The following is a 21,604-nucleotide window of genomic DNA, read 5'->3' as shown; positions in this document are numbered from 1 at the left end:
TGTCAGATAAAGCAGAATGGGGTGCAAGACAGATTTTCCCAGATCCTTGTTTGACACCCTCACTGCTACATCTCTTTATAGGTTTCCATCAAGGAGAAAAGTAGCATACAAATGAATAAATCTCTGAAAAGGCACTGGGGCTGAGGGATGCACATAGCTGAGGAGACGTAATTTTTCTGACTGTTGCATTAGGATTCAGTGAGTTGTGCAAAACTGTGGAAACCTAAAGGCGATAGAAGAAAAGAATAGAGAGGAGACATGCTAGGATAACTAGTTTTTGGTAAACAGTTGTCCGTTATGAATTTCTGTTTTCACCGTTTTTATTTTGGTTGAATTGTATTTTTGTTTGTAAGCTGTTTTCAGTGGTTTTGAAAGTATTGTAAACAAATCATGTTGTGTCTATTCAGTCTCCTGCCTTGTGGAACTCAAGGTAGGCGTGCGTAAGGTTCCCATGAAGGGTTCCCATCCACACACAGGCCATGTTCAGTCAGCTGAGTTTCAGCCTCAAATGCGTTTCAGATATTGGTATATGACTGACCCGTTGTATCAGAGGAGCTGATGCTAAAAGTGGCCCTTTGTGCTTCTCACAGATGCACCGCCTCACGAACGGGAAGAACTCTTCATGCAGAAGTTGCGGCAATGCTGCGTCCTCTTTGACTTTGTCTCTGACCCGCTCAGTGACTTGAAGTTCAAAGAGGTGAAGCGAGCAGGTCTCAATGAAATGGTAGAGTACATCACACACAATCGGGATGTTGTGACGGAGGCCATTTACCCTGAAGCAGTTATTATGGTAAGACTGACCTGACTTCTGGTTGCTGCTTCTTGCGACAGATGTTCAAGTGACTAGGAACCCGTGTTCTGTGCGCCTGCACAAAAAATGGTGTGATTGTGTAGTCTCATTGGGAGCTGGAGAAAGTTAACATCATGGATGAATGACGCCTGGCCTGTCAGCAGCAGTCTGTTGTTTCTCAGGCTGGAAGTGACTAGTGTTGATTGGTTTGAAATGTGGATGAAGAATTGTACATAGATCAGTGAAGGGATGCTTATCCCATTAGCCCTGTAGGGACTGGGGTTTTTCATGAGCTCTGTTGATTCTTGGCTTTGAAAATAGGGGGTGTTTGTGAGGACAATGAAGGCATATCAGGTTTGCAGTATCCTTCTTGGAAAGAAATGTCCAAAGCACTAACTGAACCCACCATTGTCATCACATTTGTCAGTTTTCAGTAAATCTCTTCCGGACGCTTCCCCCATCATCCAATCCAACAGGAGCAGAGTTTGACCCTGAGGAAGATGAACCCACGCTAGAAGCTGCTTGGCCACATCTCCAGGTAAGGGCCAGGGTGGTTGGGTAGCTGAGGTCTGTAGGCTCATCTTCGGGTGGGAGAGCTAACTATTGCTTGACAATACTGTTTGCCTGCGAAAGGGGGGAAATGACTGCAGCCATCTGGTGATGTCTGTGAGCAAAAGCTCAGAGGAAGCATTAGTGAGGACACTGGGTTTTCCAGGAGGAAGTTTCAATTAGCAAGTCCTAGCAAATGCTGTTTTTTCTGGCCTTCCTGTCTGCAAAGCCACTTGAGACAGGGCAGGGGGGATGAGGTCTTCGGAGCTATTCAGTGCCTAGAAGCCCCCCTCATCCTGCAGTCCTGTGCCCACTTGCTAGATTTCAAGCATTATGATTTCAAATTTCTTTTCAAGTAAACTTGCATAAGATCACACTATCAATCTCTTTGCTGCGAAGGATGGACTTGCTACTCAAACCAGTATGCTAATATAAGTCTTTAATCATTGAATTAAGCCCCTGCTGAGATGAATTGCCTACATTTTTCATTGACTCCTTTCTCAGAGGTCCTGTGACATGTCTGTTCTCCTGCTGGCTGAGGAAAGAAAGATAAAAGCTTTCTCAAGAGACATCAGTTTCAGCTCTCCTTACCTGTGCCAATCAGTGCATGCATCTGTCTGATACTACACACACCCCCCCCGGTTAAAGTTTACACTGCACCAATAATCATCTTATCCCCATTCTGTCACAACTCCCATTTTATAATCTCCTTTATAATTTTTGAAGAACTGTTGCATATAAGCCATCCAGTTCCAAAAAATTCATTCTTTTGGAAATATTTTCAAATTTCCAGTCGAAGTTTCAAGTTCACCAGCAAACTTAGTTATGCCAGCATATTTTCAATGCTGTTAATTGGTGTGTATTAAACTATTCAGATAAGAGTTTTTTTATAAACGGCCCATGTGGCTGAATTTTATTTTTAGCCAGCTGTACTTAATTTTGATTTTTTTAAAAAATTATTGGTATAAGAAAAGTGCTGTTAGATCAGACCAAATATCTGCATCTGAGTCTGGCAAACTTTTTCACTGTGATCCACCAGATATCTCTTGTAAGCCCTCAGGAAGGGAATGAATGCAAAAGCCTCTTTTTGCTGCCCCCCCCAACAACTGGTTTTCAGAGGTATACTGTCTCTGAACATGGAGGTTTCATTCAGCTGTCATGGTCTTTGATAGACCTGTTTTCCATGGATCTGTCTGATCATATTTAAAAGCTGTCTACAGTGCAGTCTTAAGCAAAGTTATGTCTTTCTAAGCTCATTGACTTTAATGGGCTCAGAGGGGTGTAATTTTGCTTCAGATTGCACTGCTAAGATAGTTGTCCTATACACATCTTGTGGCAGTGAATTCCAGAAGTTAATTATATGTTGTATGATACAAACAGCACTGGATTCTGTTACAATCTTTCCACCTAAGACTCTTTATGTTGATGAAAATAAATTGTTGGGTATAGCCCATTGTTGGGGGATTTTTGTGAACCACGTTGACTGTTTTTTAAGGAAAAGCTTCTTTTTTTTTAATCCAAGCATAAAAGCAGTAAGAGTTCAGGCTTGTAACAGCCAGTTGCTTTTTTCTCCTGTAATTAAGAATTGGTTCCAGTCAGCCAAGCAGAAAGTTTTGTAATAGTTGTCACTTAGGTCAGACTTACTTGCAGGACTAGCTGGAACTAATTCATTTGTCTGTTTTACCACCCTGTTAAATGTTTGTATTTTTCTGGCACTCTCTAGATACTCTACATAGTTGAGTCCTGTGGCTGACAAAATAGGCTCTGGCCCATAAACACTTTTGTCACAATAAATGTTTTGATCTTCAAGATGCTACAGGGCTCTTCATTCTTTTTGCTGTAACAAACTACTGCAGCTGTCCTAGAATTCTGCCTTTTTTTAATACCAAGTGTGCTTCTGTGTTTTATTGCACATTTAAGATTTAGTCACTGACCAGCTTTTATATGCTGAGAATTCCTGTTGATACCAGCAGAATGTTATGCAGCATCCTCTGTTGGCATGGCTCCCTTGGGCCATACATTGGTATCAGGGTTGTTTTAAAAAAAATCATGCAGAACCTCCCAAAGGTAAGGAAGCTGCTTTTTTTGCTGAACCTTTGCACAGGTGGCAGATATATAATTGTAATGGTTTGGTAAAGCTCTTGCTAATCACAGGTCCAAAGCTGTGCGTGTCCAAGGCAATAGGAATGTGTGGGCCAGTGACATGATTTCATGTCCCTAGTGGATAACTTTGGGGTGAAAAATACCTCCGTGGCTTGGAAAAATGCCTCTATACCACATATTAAGGGAAGCACCAAGTGGAGGGGAGGGTTTATTTGACCCTGTTTTGGGGCTTGAGCAAGGAAGAGCTCACCCGTGTCCAAGCAACTACCCATAACCTTTTTAGAGAAATGTCTGGCAAACAGGTGTTTAGTGCTGCTTGATATGCAAAGCCTGGTCATAAGCTTTATGTAGCCTCAGTTACTTTTGTGCCACAATTATTTTTGTGCTACAAAGCACAGTCTGGGGCTTCTGCTGGACTGATCAGAACCACCATTGGTAGAAATGCTTGTAGCTGTAAGATTGTCATTTGAAAGCCAAGATTGAGCCAACCGTGCAATCGTTTGTCTAGGCAAAAGGGCAACGCCTGCAAGACGGAGCTTTTCTGCCAGGCCTTTAGTTGAGGCAGCGGGCATCCATTTTGGTTAGGCCTCCCCCCCCCCCAGTGACTGCAGAGCCCGAAAGCCAGACTGGAACCGCACTATCTGCGGTTGAGGCGCATTGTTTTTTTAAATGCTGATGATTTTAGTAAATTAAGGCTGATGATTTTATGGATTTTAATTGTTTATTGTAATATGTTTTAATTTGTAAATCTGCATTAATTGCAGATACATATATGTTGATACCACCCTGAGCATACGATATGGGGAGAATGGGATATAAGTCTAAATAAATACCTTAATCAGTAGAAAGTACTATACTTGTATCACAGAATCCATTTTGGTTTTGTTTCCATTTTCTTTCTCCCTTCTTAGTTGGTGTATGAATTTTTCCTAAGGTTCCTGGAGTCACCAGACTTCCAGCCAAACGTAGCCAAGAAATATATTGACCAGAAGTTTGTATTGTCGGTAAGTAGCTAAGGCTTTCTTTTATCTTGCTTTAGCCCCAGGCCTTTTTAAAATTAGAGCGTTAGCTCTCCAACATTGGCAGTCTGGAGAGACAAACTATGGGACCAATTTATTATGAGTAAGATAACTGACGCTCTGAATCGACACCAATCCGGTACCACTACAACTTACTCTGTGGTTGCAATATATGACGGACAAGGAACTTCTCCCTTCTAACTCTACTTACACCTCTTGGCTTCTTTTTTAATCCTCCTGTGGTGACCAAATCTCAACATCATGAAGGTCTGATTGAGCTCCTCTCTAACAATTTCTTTTTTTTCCTACTGCTATTTGTTTTACTTGCTTCATTTAGGATTATCTGCCTTAAACTGCTTCTTTTTGGGGGTATGGTAAACTTCTTATATGCTGTAGATTGTCTAAGGAATTGTTCCACTTGTTCTTGATGTCTTTAAAGTTTGTATTTTATTGTTGATTTGTTAATTTAAAAAATTCTAAAAAGTTTCTGTCTAGAAAACCCCCGCCCCCCATGTCATTTTGCAACATAGCTGAAAAAGAAGACTGTCATAAAGGATGAGGCTTTTAAAGAACAAGTCCAATGTTCCCTTGAGAATCTGTAAAGTATGAAGAGTGAAAAGTAACATTGTTAAAGGATCTTGGTGCAGTGGGCTTCTTGACTGTACCTCTCCTGTTACTTTTAAAATTCATTTTAGCAAATAACTGTCATACAGAGACTCACGGGATCGTGTACTTTCCTTTGGCTTTCTTTTTGTTTCTATTTATTTTATTTACTTTATAGCCTGCCTTTCTCACTAAGAATCAAGGCTGAATACAGAACATAAAAACAATGGAGTCAGACTGCATAAAACAGCCAGTGAACAATGCCATAGGACTAGGATTATAGAATTAGAAAACAATGAGAACAACACATTGTCTAAGGCAAGATACCCCTCTAAACAATGCAGAAGGTGGATTGCAGGGGTGGAAGGCAATGTGGTAAAAATAAGAAGGTACCTACAGTAAACATTGCAGTAGACTACAATCCTATTCCTTTATAAAAACACCTTCCTGAATGCATTCTACTACAGTTCTAATCCGTTTCAGAAAATCTTCTCCTGAACATTTCTGTATTGTACATTCTGTGGAATGATAGAGATGTGGGAGTCTTCTGGACCTCCTCAGGCAGGCCATTCCACAAGATGGGAGCCACCACAGAATGTACATGAACAGGCAGTTGCCAATAGAAGGCTGTGCTCAAAAGAGCAAAGCTGTTACAGTGGCGTATAACAGGAGACGCAGTCCTACAGGTATGTGGGTCCAAGACCTTTAAAGACTTCTAGTTTTTCTGGATTGCTTGTCACCATTTGAATTTTGCCTTATTGGTGGCTTGTGAGTAGATAAATATAGATTCTTGGGATTTCTTTGTGGAATTTTTCACAGTTTTATAAGTTTTATTCTGAAGTGTACAGTAAAGGGAAAGAACTCTCAGAAAAAGATTTGAAAACATTCTTTTCTCACCTTGATGTTTGGATATTATTCAGCAACAGCTTCTTATATGGATGAAATTAAGGCAGTGATAATGAATACGAATACTGGCAGATCTCCAGGTCCAGATTGGTTGCCTGTTGAATGGTATAAAACCTTTCCAGATTTTTTAATTCCAAAACTATATCAATTACATAACAAGATTTTTGAGTCTGGCTCATTGCCACCATCATTATATGATCCTCATATCATTATGATTCCAAAACTTGGCAGAGATCATATTGACTCAGTGTGCAAAATTTCAACCTATTTGATGAATGTAGGTATTAATGGCTATTCTTGCAAACAGGCTTCAAAAGGTTGTTACAGCTCTGATTCGTGTAGACCAGGTAGGATTTATACGAGGTAAGGAAGGCTCTGATAATCTTAGGCTGGTCACTTCATTTCTTTAAATAATAAGAAATCTGATCAAGTTGGTATTCTCTCATATGATACTCAAAAAGGTTTTGACAAAATATACTGGAAATATATCTTTGTTACATTGACTAAATTCAATTTTCCTCAAGAATTTTTGAAATGGATTAGAATTCTCTGTCTCCCAGATCCAGGGTGCTGACTAATGGCATATTTTCTGTGCCATTCCCTCTTGAAAAGTGTACTAGACAAGGTTGTCCTCTTTCTCCTCTTATTTTTAATCTATGCCTGGAACCTCTGGCTTGTTCCATCAAACAAAATAATAATATTCATGGATTTGTACATAACTCTGTGGAATTCAAGATGATTCTTTATGCAGATGATCTTTTACTGTTTATTTCAAAACTTCAGCCATTCCTGGAACCACATTAATGAATGTGGTTAATACCTTTGGAGACTTGTCTGGCTATTCAGTTAACTGGACAAATATCTGAGTCAATGCCCTTGGGAGACAATGTATCATCATGGAGTGTATTTGCCTGTGGGCATTTTTGGATGGTGCCCAAATGTCATTACTTACCTTAGAATAGTGATTCCTGGAGATGTTATGCATATGATTATGCTATATTGCAACAAGCTGTTTGCTGATATATCATTGGATTTAAACAGATGGGCAACCTTAAACTTGTCTTTATGGGAAAAATACCTTCAAAATGAATATTATACGGTCCAGGGGTCATTTTGTAGAAAAAGAGGGGCAGGAGCTCATTAGCATAATCCATTAGCATAGCTCATTTGCATATGCCACACCCCCTGACATCACCGGAAGTGTGTCCAAAGGCACCACACACCGCTCAGGCTCCACTGGACTCTTTTGGTTTGCTAGCTATTGGGGGGGGGACACGTGCAGATCTGTCCTGGCAGTGGAGGGAGAGCTTGTACCTGAATAAAACTTTGTCTTAAAGGTGCCTTTGGACTGGGGGGCCGGGGGGAGCTCTGCGACTTACCTGGCTGCTTCTTGCTCTGACTGAGGGCTGCTGGGAGCAGGGGGTGGGGCTTGTTGCATGTGCCCGCCCCCTGGGCTCTTTACTGTCGGAGCTCCGCTCCTGTGCGCTCCTGCAGGAAATGACCCCTGATTATACCTAAGATACGTATGTTTTACATGCAATTCCTTTTCACATACCTTGTAGATATATTTATAAAATTAATACTGTATTTTGGAGATTTATGTGGAGTTCCTTACCACCTTAGATTTATTTGAAGAGGATGCAACTGACATAAGTTAGGCTGAGCAGTCTGGAGTAAAGATGTAAAATTTCAGGGGGGGGCTGTTTTTCACAGGAAAAAAACAAAAAATTGGGGGGGAAACATATGCAATACTTCCTGTTCTATCAAACCTAAACTATTTTTTTACTGCTTTAACAGCATAAAATACATACTTTATAACTTACTTAGGATATAAAATTTTAATATTTGGCATATTTGTGGAAATCAAAAGTTGTAAATGCCTTTGTTTTCTCCAGTCAAAATTTCAAATATACCTGCAAGCTGATCACATTTACCTTCGTTTTTGCTATCTGGTTAGAGAGAGCTCAGTTCACAATGGAACTTTCAGAGTTCTCCTCTGAGGCTTTGATGCAGTTTCTGCCCCACTTCCTTATCTTTTTTTCCCCCTCCAGCAAGAGAGGGCAGTAAGCGTCTTGTTACCCAATCTGTGGGTATGTGTGTCAGAGTGGTTTGAGGGTGAGATGAAAAGATCAAGAGTCAGGTCAAATGGACAACAGAAGGCATGCAAGCAGTGAAAGCCCTGCATGCTCCCCCTCATGAAGATTAGATATCTTTCTACGTGCAGAAATGCATTTTGGATTTAAAAACTGTATATGTCTGTAGCATGCCCACCTTGTCTTTAAGAAGATTTCACTCATTCGAAAAGAGAAAATATTTCATAGGAGTCCATCCCCCCTACTTCCCAAGAAAGGTCTTGGAGGAGAGGGGGCAGAATTTTTCCCCCTGATCTTTTTCCTGGATTTTCTCTGGGCATTCACATCCCCAGACTGAAGTAACATTATAATGGTGCAAGTGCAAGTGCAAAAAAAAAGTATTTGCAAAATGCCCACAGTTGTAGTTAAGCACACATGCACAAAACAGAGAAGCCCTGCTTTCTTATAGAGGCAGGATTGGCCTGTAGGAGTAGATCTATCTAGGCAGTTGTGCCAGAACGTTGAGATTCTCCCTCTCTTGCAATATTTTTAGTATCCTCTTGGTTTTTTGCAAAGATGTAGGACCTGTTTGTTTCAGATTATCTTTGGTAGATAAGATTTATCGTCCACATCTTTGACTTTTGGTTGACCCTCTGTTGTTCTGTATTAATCTTTCCACGGTGTTTCTTTAATATATATGCTGTTTTTAATGTGTTTGAGAAATGTTAATAATGCTTAATCATTTTTCCTTTGTTCACTGCTTTGATGAAAAGCAGTAAAGTATCACTTGGATGCACCCTTGTTATGCAGGTGTCTTGATGGAGCTGTCTGACTTAATTCCTCCTTCTACAGTTGCTGGACCTGTTTGACAGTGAAGATCCCAGAGAGCGAGACTTCCTGAAGACCATTTTGCATAGGATTTATGGGAAGTTCTTGGGCCTCCGAGCGTATATAAGGCGGCAGATCAACAATATATTTTACAGGTAATACCATTTCCACATAATGGTGAATCTATTGGGAGTACCTGAATACAGAGGATCCTATCCTGGTTCAAGGGGCTTGACTAGTTTTCCTTTTGGTCCCACTTAGCCTTATAGCAAGTTAATGGCTGTCAAAGGAATGACCATTGCTAGGGGAAATCAGGGAATGTAATCTTAAAGTGTGGTATTTCCAAAGTATCCACTAAAAGCCAAGAATGAATATGCAGTCATGTTACTCTCTTGTTTTCCTCTGGCTTATCTGTCAGAACATCCCACTATTAGACACAGAAAAGAGATCCAGACAAGTAGCTTATCTGGTTTATTTGTGTAGGGCTATGGGGACTAATAGAGAGACCTCCTGTAAAAGACTCCCTGGCAGTTACTGTATACCAGGTTCTGAGATTTCAATGATAGAAGCCAAACAGAGAGCCAGTTTGGTGTAGTGGTTAAGTGTGCAGACTCTAATCTGGGAGAACCGCTCCTCCACTTGCACCTGCTGATGTGACCTTGGGTCAGTCACAAGCTCTGGCACAGCTGTTCCTGAAAGAGCAGTTTGTGTCAGAGTTCTCTCAGCTCCACCCACCTCACACGGTGTCTGTTGCGGGGAGGGAAAGGGAAAGGAATTTGTAAGCCGCTCTGAGACTCCAAGTGAAGGTCGGGGTAGAAATCCAATCTCTTCTTCTTTCCCTTAGAAAATTTCATCCCAGTTCATGTTGTTGTTGTTCAGTCACACAGTCGAGTCCGACTCTTCGCGACCCCATGGACCAGATCCCGCCAGGCCTTCCTGTCTTCCGCCGTCCTCTGAAGTTTGCTCAATTTCATGTTCATTGCATCTATGACACTGTCTAACCATCTTCTTTGACCTTCAATCTTTCCCAGCATCAGTGAGTGCTCCCTTCTCATTTGGTGCTCCCTTCTCATTTGGTGGCTAAAGTATTTGAGCTTCAGTTTCATTATCTGGCCTTCCAGGGAACAGTCAGGGTTGATTTCTTTTAGGATTGACTGATTTGATCTTCTTGCAGTCCAAGGGACTCTCAAGAGTCTTCTCCAGCACCATAGTTCAAAAGAATCTATTCTTTGGCGCTCGGCCTTCCTTATAGTCCAACTCTCACAGCCATACATGACTACTGGGAATACCATTGCTTGGACCATGCGTATTTTTGTTGGCAGGGTGATGTCTCTACTTTTTATCATGCTGTTGAGGTTCGCCATCGCTTTCCTCCCAAGGAGCAGGCGTCTTTTAATTTCATGGCTGCTGTCACAGTCTGCGGTGATCTGGGATCCCAGGAACGTGAAGTCTGTCACTACTTCCACGACTTCCCCTTCTATTTGCCAAGGAGTGATGGGGCCGGATGCCATGATCTTAGTTTTTTTGATGTTGAGCTTCAAGCCCACTTTTGCGCTCTCCTCTTTTACTCTGAGCAAGAGGCTCTTTAGATCCTTTTCACTTTCAGCCATTAGAGTGGTATCATCTGCATATCTGAGGTTGTTGATCTTTTCCCCAGCAATCTTAATTCCCGCTTGTGATTCATCCAGGCCAGCATTTCGCATGATGTACTCTGCATATATATTAAATAAGCAAGGTGACAGTATACATCCTTGTCGTACTCCTTTTCCTATGCTGAACCAATCAGTTGTTCCGTATCCGGTTCTAACTGTCGCTTCTTGGCCCTTATACAGGTTTCTCAAGAGACATGTGAGGTGGTCTGGTACTCCCATCTCTTTAAGGACCTGCCATAGTTTGTTGTGATCCACACAGTCAAAGGCTTTAGCATAGTCAATGAAGCAGAAGTAGATATTTTTCTGGTACTCTCTTGCTTTCTCCATAATCCAGCGAATGTTGGCAATATGATCTCTCGTTCCTCTACCTCTTCGAAACCCAGCTTGTACTTCTGGTAGTTCTCTATCCACGTACTGTTGAAGCCTAGCTTGTAGGATCTTGAGCATGACCTTGCTAGCGTGTGATATGAGTGCAATTGTGCGATAGTTTGAACATTCCTTGGCATTGCCCTTCTTTGGGATTGGAATGTATACTGATCTTTTCCAATCCTGTGGCCACTGTTGCGTTTTCCAAATTTGCTGGCAAATGGAGTGCAGAACTTTAACAGCATCATCTTCTAAGACTTTGAATAGCTCAGCTGGAATACCATCACCTCCACTAGCTTTGTTGTTAGTAATGCTTTCTAAGGCCCATTTAACTTCACATTCCAGGATGTCTGGCTCAAGGTCAGTGATTATACCGTCGTGTTTGTCAAGGACATTGAGGTCTTTCTTGTATAGTTCTTCTGTGTATTCTTGCCATCTTTTCCTAATCTCTTCTGCTTCTGTTAGGTCCCTACCGTTTTTGTCCTTTATCATGGCCAGCTTTGCATGGAACGCTCCCTTGATTTCTCCAATTTTCTTGAAGAGATCTCTAGTCCTTCCCATTCTATTGTTTTCTTCTATTACTTTGCACTGTTCATTCAGGAAGGCCTCCTTATCTCTCCTTGCTGTTCTCTGGAAATCTGCGTTCAGTTGGGTAAATCTTTCCTTTTCGCCTTTGCCTTTCGCTTTCCTTCTTTCCTCTGCTATTTGTAAAGCCTCATCAGAAAGCCACTTTGCTTTCTTACATTTCTTTTTCTTTGGGATGGTGGTGATTGCTGCCTCCTGTACGATGTCACGAACCTCTGTCCATAGTTCTTCAGGCACTCTATCTATCAAATCCAGACCCTTGAATCTATTCTTCACCTCTACTGTATATTCATCAGGGATGCGATCTAGGTCAAACCTGAATGGCCTCGTGGTTTTCCCAATTTTCTTCAGTTTAAGTCTGAATTTTGCAATGAGTAGCTCATGATCTGAACCACAGTCAGCTCCAGGTCTTGTTTTTACTGACTGGATAGAGCTTCTCCATCTTTGACTGCAAATTATATAGTCAATCTGATTTCGGTGTTGCCCATCTGGTGATGTCCATGTGTAGAGTCGCCTCTTAGGTTGTTGGAAAAGGGTGTTCGCTATGACCAGTGTGTTCTCTTGACAAAACTCTGTTAACCTTTGCCCTGCTTCATTTTGCTTTCCAAGGCCAAACTTGTCTGTTATTCCGGTTACCTTTTGACTTCCTACTTTAGCATTCCAGTCCCCTATGATGATGAGGACATCATTTTTTGGTGTTAGTTCTAGGAGGTGTTGTAGGTCTTCATAGAACCGGTCTACTTCAGCCTTTTCTGCATCAGTGGTTGGGGCATAGACTTGGATTACTGTAATGTTGAATGGTTTGCCTTGGAATCGGACCAAAATCATTCTGTCATTTTTGAGATTGTATCCCAGTACTGACTTTTGCACTCTCTTGTTGACTATAAAGGCCACACCATTTTTTCTACGAGATTCCTGGCCACAGTAGTAGATATAATGGTCTTCTGAGTTAAATTCGCCCATTCCTGTCCACTTTAGTTCACTGATTCCTAAGATATCGATGTTCAGTCTTGCCATCTCATTTTTGACCACATCAAGCTTACCTTGATACATAGATCTTACATTCCAGGTTCCTATGCAGTATTGTTCTTTGCAGCATCGGACTTTCCTTTCACCATCAGACACATCCACAACTGAGCGTCCTTTCGGCTTTGGCCCAGCCGCTTCACTCTTTCTGGGGTTACTTGTACTTGCCCTCTGCTCTTCCACAGTAGCATATTGGACACCTTCCGACCTGAGGGGCTCATCTTCCAGCATCATATCTTTTAGCCTTTTGATACTGTCCATGGGGTTTTCTTGGCAAAGATACTAGAGTGGGTCGCCATTTCCTTCTCCAGGGGATCACGCTTGGTCTGAGTTCTCTGCTGTGGCCTGTCCGTCTTGGGTGGCCCTCCATGGCATAGCCCACAGCCTCATCATGAGACATATACATATACATGAGGTATCCACTTAAAAAGATATGTGGCTTGTAGGACTGCAGAGAGAAGGGTGGAAGTATGTGAATAGTACCAGACAGAAGGTCCAAAGGGGGACTCCTAGTAGTCTGGCTTCATTGGTTAACAGCCCTGCAGAATTCCCCTGCTCCCTTTATTTTATTTTATTGTATTTTATTTTATTTAGCAAGACAGTGATAAATACACTTAACACCACAACTAGGGAAGAGAGCCAGTAACAATTATTGTCATGATTCCAAACAAAGCAAAGAAGTCTTCGTCCACTGGCGGAAGACAACAATAGACCGAGACTGATCTCAGGCCGGGGGGGGGGGGTTATCCCCAGGTTTTGCTGCCGTGACTGAGAAGGCCCTGTCTCAGGTTGTCACCCATTTAGCTTCAAATGTGGAGACACCCAAAGCAGAGCCTCTGAAAATTATTTGAGTGGACAGGGTAGGTTCATATGGGAGAAGGCAGTCCTTAAAGTATGCTGGACTAAGCTATATATGGCTTTATATGTCAATACCAGCACCTTAAATCGGGCCCAAAAACAAACTGGGAGCCAGTGTAGATGGAATAAGACTGGAGAGATATGACCCACTCCAGTCAACATTCTGGGCACAGCGTTCTGTACCAGATGTAGCTTCTGGTCAGTCTTCAAGGGCAGCCCCACATAGAGTGCATTGCAGTAATCTATATATCTAATTCTCAAGTGTGCCCCCTATCTGTGGATATCTGACTCCACAGATGGGAGCACACTTGTGCTAAACGGATATTTCAGCAAATATGGGACCCCCTAGGTTTGCAGGAAAACATGACAATAAAAAATTGGGGGGTTTAAACTCTCCCCCAAATAAGAAAGCATCTGCACACATGCCAGGCAAGCCTGGGTGGGTCACCTGGAGCAGTTTTAAGCGAACCACCAGGACAGGCAGGGGGAGGGGAAAGGGAAGAGTGCTGGCTCACCCAGAACAGCTCGGCAAAAACACAGGGCAGGAGGGAGACTCTGCTGGCTCACCAAGGTGAGCCACCTAGAGTGGCGGGGTGGGGGGAGCCTGGGGGGAAGACAGACAGAAAAAGAGAGTGCTATGGTAGGGGGTCAGAAAGAGAGAGAAAGAGAGTGATGGGGTAGGGGGTAAAAAGAGAGAGTGATGGAATAGGTAGCAGAAAGAGTTATGGCGCAGGGAGGGTGGCAGAGAGAGTGACAGGTATGGGAGAGAGAGTAAGATGGGATGGCAGGATGGAGCAGTGAGAGGCAGAATGCCCCCTCCCCATAAGTTTCTCGTGGGTTCCCACTTGTCTAATCTAGACGTTATCAAGGCATGTACCACAGTGGCAAGACCCCCCCCCCCAGGAAGGGCTATAGCTGGTTAAAGGCGCCCCTGGTCACTGCCGCCACCTGTTTATCCAACAGGATGCCCAAATCCAGCAGCACTCCCAAGCTATGAGGGGCAGTGAAACCCCATCCAGAACACAATAATCTTATTTTCTGGGTCCAGTTCCCCCCCATCCGTAGCACCTCTTGTTCTGTTGGGATTAAGTTTTCGTTTGTTAGCTCACATCCATTCCAAAACTCCCTGGGATCCACTGGAAGTGAAAGATAAGAGCTGAGTGCTATCTGCATATTAGTGGCAACTCAGCCCAAATCTCTGGATGACCTCATCCAGAGGCTTTACATTGAAGCTGAAAAGTGTCTTTCACCCTTTTCCCCATAGTAACTGAATTCCTTGTTAGGAGCATCCACATTTATTTAGTACACAGACACTGAATGTTCCTTAGAACAGGATGTGTGGGCTTTTAAAAAAATCTGCTGGGGGGAGGGCTCCATGTGCAAGTATTCCACGTATGTACACAGGGAGCCTGCATTCTTTGCTTGACTGACTTCTTTCTAATCAGGTTTATCTATGAGACAGAGCATCATAATGGAATTGCAGAGCTGCTAGAGATTTTAGGAAGGTAAGAGAATCTGTCTCTCCATGTTCTTCCCATTTTTGTAGAAATGTCTTTGACAGGGTTGGGTGATTATTTCTCAGGCAATTATGTGGGATTTCCACACTAAGCTTCTTCCAAGAAAGCATGCTATGAACTGGAAGAATGGGTCCCTGGGAGCGCTACAGATGTTTCCTGCAGGACTTCCTGGTGATGGGGGCAATTCCAAGCAGGGTCTGGGAACAGATCTGTGGCTGCATGCTTATACATACAATGTAGGAATTGTGGGTGTTTACCAGTTCTCTTCCTTCTCTTCAGTATAATCAATGGATTTGCTTTGCCTCTGAAGGAAGAGCACAAGATGTTCCTCATCCGGGTTTTATTACCATTACACAAGGTGAAATCTCTGAGCGTCTACCACCCACAGGTAAGGGGTTTATTTAGTTAACACCTCAGACTCACTGTTTAGCCAGAACTGGCAGACTAGGGCCCTGTTTATCTGGCTTTACTCTTGGAAGTATTGCTTTCTAAGTATTTTAGACATGTAAAGTTCAGTCAGAGCTTTCTTGTTAACTTGCCAGATTCACATCTGTATTACTGTGAGAACATTGCTGGCTTAAACATCAGCCGTTTCTTATTTGGCAGTTGATGCTACACAATCGTCTGCAGTGCTTTCAGAGAACAGTAGTGATGACTTGAGACAAGGGGTTGGATCCGACAGATCCATTCTGCCAATGGCAGTGCCTTCCCACAGTGCAAGAAGCCTTCCCCTGATGCAAGGGCAGGAGCCTTTTGCAACAACAACAAAAGCTCCTTGCTTCACAAGAAGGCACCACCATTAGGGGAACCAGCCCACAAAACAGAACACCAGAAGAGCCCTGCTGGATCAGACCGGTGACCAATCTAGTCCAGCATCCAGTCTCACATAGTGGACAACCATGTAGGATACCAGGACCGAAAAATTCTGACTGTGTTTTGTTCTTCCTGCAGTTGGCATATTGTGTTGTGCAGTTTCTGGAGAAAGACAGCAGCCTGACTGAGCCAGTAAGTGTTCCTTTGTGGCTGTCCAACATTGAGATTAGTTCTTCAAAGAGCTCATCTCTTCTACAAACTCGTTAGCCATCACAAGATCATATACTGATGTAGCTGCAAATGTATCTTGATTTCGCACTAGCAGGTAGTGTTCTCCAGTTTAGTTCCTTAGGTCAGTAGTGTGAGTTAGATCCTGAAGTGCAGCAAGGAGAAGGCAGTGCTGGGCAGGAGCCTTTTGCAACAACAACAAAAGCTCCTTGCTTCACAAGAAGGCACCACCATTAGGGGAACCAGCCCACAAAACAGAACACCAGAAGAGCCCTGCTGGATCAGACCGGTGACCAATCTAGTCCAGCATCCAGTCTCACATAGTGGACAACCATGTAGGATACCAGGACCGAAAAATTCTGACTGTGTTTTGTTCTTCCTGCAGTTGGCATATTGTGTTGTGCAGTTTCTGGAGAAAGACAGCAGCCTGACTGAGCCAGTAAGTGTTCCTTTGTGGCTGTCCAACATTGAGATTAGTTCTTCAAAGAGCTCATCTCTTCTACAAACTCATTAACCATCACAAGATCATATACTGATGTAGCTGCAAATGTATCTTGATTTCGCACTAGCAGGTAGTGTTCTCCAGTTTAGTTCCTTAGGTCAGTAGTGTGAGTTAGATCCTGAAGTGCAGCAAGGAGAAGGCATTCTTGATCAGACAAAGGCTAGGATCCTGAAATGTATACTGGACCTGGCCAATCTGGAGGCTTCATACTGCCTGCCAGTCACACGAGCCATTCTGTGAGAATGGGTCCCAGTCTCAAACCATGAAGTAGTTTCTGGATCCAGCTTCAGTGTGTGAGAGTAGGTAGCAATGGATTTACTGATTTATTAACAGGTGCAAGTCCTGTGATGAGTCAGGACCTGCTTACTCCTTGCCTAAGGTAGAGGTCTGTGGTGTAGTGGTTAGGTTGCAGCGGACTGTAATCTGAAGAACCGGATTTGATTCCCCACTCCTCCACATGAAGCCAGCTGGGTGACTTTGGGTCAGTCACTGTTCTCTCCGACCTCTCTCAGCTCCACCTACCTCACAGGAGAGGAAAGGAAGGTAATTGTATGCTCTGAGTCTCCTCCTCCCCCTTCTTTTTGCCTTTCCTGCAGGGGTGATCCAAATTGGGTTGAAGTCAATTCACATGGAGACTTTTACCTTCTTGCCAGATGGTCATTCCCAGGCAGCTAAGCTGGGGGGGGGGGCTGTTTCCTGGTACTATGGTGCCCTAGTCAGGCCATAATAGATCCTTTTCCATCAGATTATCCCGTGGTGTTAGTGCAGCATTTATAGGTCTGTAGCTCAAGTGGTTAAGACGCTGAACTGCAGGCTGTGGAAGGTTGGTAGTTCAGCATTTCGAGACCTGAGTGTGCCGCATGATGGAGTGAGCTCCCGTCTCTAGTTCCAGCTCCTGCCAACCTAGCAGTTCGAAAGCAGGAAATTGCAAGTAGATAAATAGGTACCACTTCAGAGGGAAGGTAACAACATTCCGTGCGCCTTGGTGTTCAGTCATGCCGGCCACATGACCACGGAAACGTCTTCGGACAGCGCTGGCTCTTCGGCTTTGAAACAGAGATGAGCACCGCAACCCTAGAGTCGGATTTGACTGGCTTTCAAGCAAGGGAACCTTTAGCTGTGGCCCAAACTAGAAGTTACATGTAACACGTGATTGCCACAGAGATTTGGAGCAGGATGTCCACTGTGAGTTCAGGGCCCCCAGTTTGGATCAGGACCACAGCATGGGGACAGAAGGAGCTTCAGTCTTTTCACCTACACAGTTTTCCTGGCCTGAAATGACCTTGAAGGGGGAACATTATTTGCCCCATCAAGGACTCCACATGCACTGAATATTTGCATGTTTAGCCCCACCCTCTGGCAGATAACACCCCTGAAGGCCATTTCAAAGTGTGGAAAACAGCATGGGGAGGAAGGCTTTAACCCTTCCTCTACTTGGGCCACCATCCTGATCCAAATCAGGCCCCTACGGTGCTGTGGAATGGAGTTCTCATGGGAAACTTGCAACTGCCATCCTGACTACTGGTGTGGGAAGAAGCTATGGGAAAACTGTTCCCATTGTGCCGGTGTCATTTTTACAGGGCACCTAAGTGCCAGGTTGATGGTGGAGGAGGAAGGGGAGAATGTGTGGTTGCCATGAGAAAGAATGTAAGTAAATTAGTCCAATAATGGACAAAATTAGTTTTGCATTGTAAAAACAGGTCAGAAAACTAGGGAGATGAGCTGGAAATGGAAAATAGGAAAGTTTGACATGAACAGCTTTTGTAGCTGTTGCTGTTCTTTTTTAATGCTGCGACCAACTTGTGAAATCCTCTCCTGCTTTCCTTGCGTGATTACATATGGCGCCATCATGAGAACAGGATCAAACTGTTTCTAAGCTGCCACAACAACATAGGTCGGTAGCGATAAACAGTTTGGCAGATGATAGCAGTTGACTGGTGTTTCAGTGTTAGACTTTGAAAACCATAATCTTAAAATTAAATGGCCAGCTATATCTGAGTAAATGACTCTTGTATTGTGCAAAGCATATTGGTTGGGGAATGGGTGGCTATGCGCATACTTAGTATGCATAAAGACTCAGATTTGATTCCTGCCATTACCAGTTAAATCTCTCGTGTCAAGGGCCTGGCAAAGATTTATGTTGGAGATCTAAGTGTCTTCCAGTTCAGGGTAGAAAATACTGGGCTAGGAGAACTAATGTTCTGGTTAATTAAAACCAGCTTCATACATCCACAGATAGCTTGTCCTGTTTGTGTGCGCTAGAGCTGACATGAGTTGTACTCATATGACTGATGCTCTCGTCATTGTGTTCGCAACATTCATAAACTTTATTGTGCAGCAAGAAGACAACTGGTAATCTATCCCCCCCAGAGGTGGATTATTTGACCCTTTACTCTTTACTATTGCCTCAAAGGTTGTTCTGCTGCTATAGGTACCGTTAGGTGAACTTGAAATTTGCCCCAAAGTGTGCACATTCCAAGTCTAGTAGTAGTTTGTACCTCATGCTTTTGAAGTTGGATGCACAACCATCCTGCTTCTCTAAAATACTGGAATTACCATGACGTTTTGATCTGTTGGCAGAAAAATGGAAGGTCAGAATATCCAGACGTTCCTGATCTATCCTCTCCGGCACAGTACAGTGGCACCCTTCCAAAAAGCCCTGTCAGTCCTTGCTGCTGATAGGGACCATTTGCTGCCATAATTGGTTGAAATCCCGTGCAAGTGGCTCTCATTAACTCCACAAGCCTTTTAATAGCACTGATGTCTTGACAAACCAGGCTGTGTCAGTGGAGAAGATTCTTGGCACGTTTCTATGAAAGCATAGCAGCTTAGGTAAAAAGATACTTCAATTAGGGCCGTTAAACAATGTAATGAGACCAGCAGATTGCAGGATTTGTGTGTCGTTAGGGCTGGTGTGAAAGCTAATCCAGCAGCAGCCATCGGAGAGTTCTCAGGCGAGCTTGCCTGCCTCGTGCTTGCCTTGCCGTGCTTTGAAGCTGCTGCACTAGTAGGTGACAGCTTTTGCATTATTAAGTTCACGTCATGTGAGTGTGCTGCTCTGCAGAAGTATTAACTGTCAAAACAAAGCTAGAAGCTAAGGCAGCTCCCTCTTCCAAGTAGTGCAAAGTTTACCTTTTTGCAGAGTTTGAGATAAGCATAGATGGGAAATGCTTGGGGGTGTCAATCCATTAGAGAATTTTTAGTTGCATGTTCCGCTGCCTTTAACTGAGTAAGCAATTTATCTAAATGTAATCAATGTGTAACAGCGTTCCGTACACCTTGGTGTTTAGTCATGCCGGCCACATGACCACGGAAACGTCTTCAGACAGCGCTGGCTCTTCGGCTTTGAAATGGAGATGAGCACCGCAACCCTAGAGTCGGATTTGACTGGCTTTCGAGCAAGGGAACCTTTACCTTTACTAATCAATTAGTGACATTTTTATTTCCAAATTGTTGGTGTAGCTTCCTTTTTGAGGTCCTGAAGAAAGCATGAGAGCCCTCCAACTCAATAATCAGAACCTACCAGTGATTATTAGAATACCATTTTCATATATTTTTGCTTCCATTTACTATTACAGTAGCCTACCAGAATGAAAAGATCCTTGAAATAAAGGAAGAAGAGTGTCTTTAAAACTAAGGCATGTGAATTAAAATGTAGTCTTCATCAGCTGATCAACTGAAGATATAGTTAATTCTAAAATGCTGACTTAAATAGATTGTAAAGCCGGCCGTTGTAAAAAATACACAGCTTGTTGTCCAGCTTCTTAATCTGTTGGTTCAGGTTTTGAACTCCCAAGTCAATGAACAGCTTCTGCTTCAGCACAAACCTGTCTTACATTTTTAACTTGCCCTTCCTCCAAGGAGGTCAGGATGGCCTAGCTGGGTCCCCCTCCCCATTTTTTTCTCTTCACAACAGCCCTCTGTGGTAGTTTAAACTGACAGGATGTGATTGGCCCGAGGCCACCCAGTGAATGTCATGGCTTGAGTGGAGATGAGCATCTGGATCTCCCCAGTCCCTTAGTGGCTAATCTATCACTCCAACCATTGGACCATGGTTTGTCTACTGCATCCGGATGGCTTTGTAGGACATGCAACCACAGTTTGGAGCTGGTTTGGAAGGGGAGCACAAGCCATAGTTTGATGGTTTGGATGTAATGGCAAACTAGGGGACTACTGAGTGCGCAAGGAGAGTGGAGAGCACATTGCGCACTGGGCTTGTCCATATAGCACTGAACAATGCTTTGGTGTTATGTCTGAATGAGCACCGTAAAAGTCCTATTCCTCATCAAGTGACAACTCATTTGTTATTGTTGCTGTAAAGGCGTAAAAGCAGGGCAGCTACTATTCTCTGCCCCCCCACCCCTGAGACTCTGCATCTAGGAAACCCACATACTGAACTAATTATTAAATCATTTGATGCAAATTACCTCTACATTTTATTTTTCTTTCACCCCTAACAATATGCAAATCCTGTTGGGTATTTTGAAGGAGAAGGGAAAACGCTGCCAGATGAGGAGGAACTTGTTTACAGAAGTAATTTGTTTACAGAAGTTTACAGAAGTAATAAGGCTGTGTTTAGATGCTGAACGCTGGTGTGTTCTATGAACCAGTGAGTCGTGGCCTTAGGCAGAAGAAGAAGAAAAAGAATTGGTTTTTATACCCTGCTTTTCTCTACCTTAAGGAATTTCAAAGCGGGTTGCAATTGCAATTCCCTTCCTCTCCCCACAACAAGCACCTTGTGAGGTCGATGGGGCTGAGAGAGTTCTGAGAGAACTGTTACTGGCCCAAGGTCACCCAGCAGGCTTCATGTGGAGGAGGAGTCGGGAATCAAACCCGGTTCTCCAGATTAGAGTCCACTGCTCTTAACCACGACACCAGGCTGGCTCACCAGGGAAGATAGTATCTCTTAGCCTCAGCCTTTCCCCCCTTCTAGCAATATGGAGACAATAATACTGAACTCCCTTACAAGGTTTTTGTACAATTATAGCATATAGCATACACTTTGAACACTCTAAGCACTGTATACATGCTGAGTCATTAAGTATGGCTAGAAACAAATCAGAGGTCAAGGAAACGTAGGATCTCTGAGTGTCAAGGATATGAGATTGAGTGACTTTTTAGAAGAAGAAGAAGAAGAGTTGGATTTATACCCTGCCCTTCACTCAGAGTAGCTTACAATCTCTTTCC

The 21,604-nt window shown here is 43.3% G+C and overlaps 1 protein-coding gene across 1 annotated transcript in view; it reads left to right on the top strand.

Moving 5' to 3' along the window:
* Positions 1-21,604, top strand: part of PPP2R5D (protein phosphatase 2 regulatory subunit B', delta) — a 51,037-nt gene that overhangs the window by 21,936 nt on the left and 7,497 nt on the right. Inside the window, exons 4-10 of the mRNA XM_015426264.1 lie at positions 591-790; positions 1,218-1,328; positions 4,354-4,446; positions 8,895-9,025; positions 14,803-14,862; positions 15,154-15,262; positions 15,826-15,879. Coding sequence (XP_015281750.1) covers positions 591-790; positions 1,218-1,328; positions 4,354-4,446; positions 8,895-9,025; positions 14,803-14,862; positions 15,154-15,262; positions 15,826-15,879 — 758 coding nt within the window. The remainder of the gene's footprint in view (positions 1-590; positions 791-1,217; positions 1,329-4,353; positions 4,447-8,894; positions 9,026-14,802; positions 14,863-15,153; positions 15,263-15,825; positions 15,880-21,604) is intronic.

Source organism: Gekko japonicus, unplaced genomic scaffold, assembly GCF_001447785.1.
Source record: "Gekko japonicus isolate JY-2015 unplaced genomic scaffold, Gekko_japonicus_V1.1 scaffold405, whole genome shotgun sequence".
NCBI classification, from domain to species: Eukaryota; Metazoa; Chordata; class Lepidosauria; order Squamata; family Gekkonidae; genus Gekko; species Gekko japonicus.
Note: the sequence above shows the minus strand (reverse complement) of the source record. Positions and strands in the feature narration are given on the sequence as shown.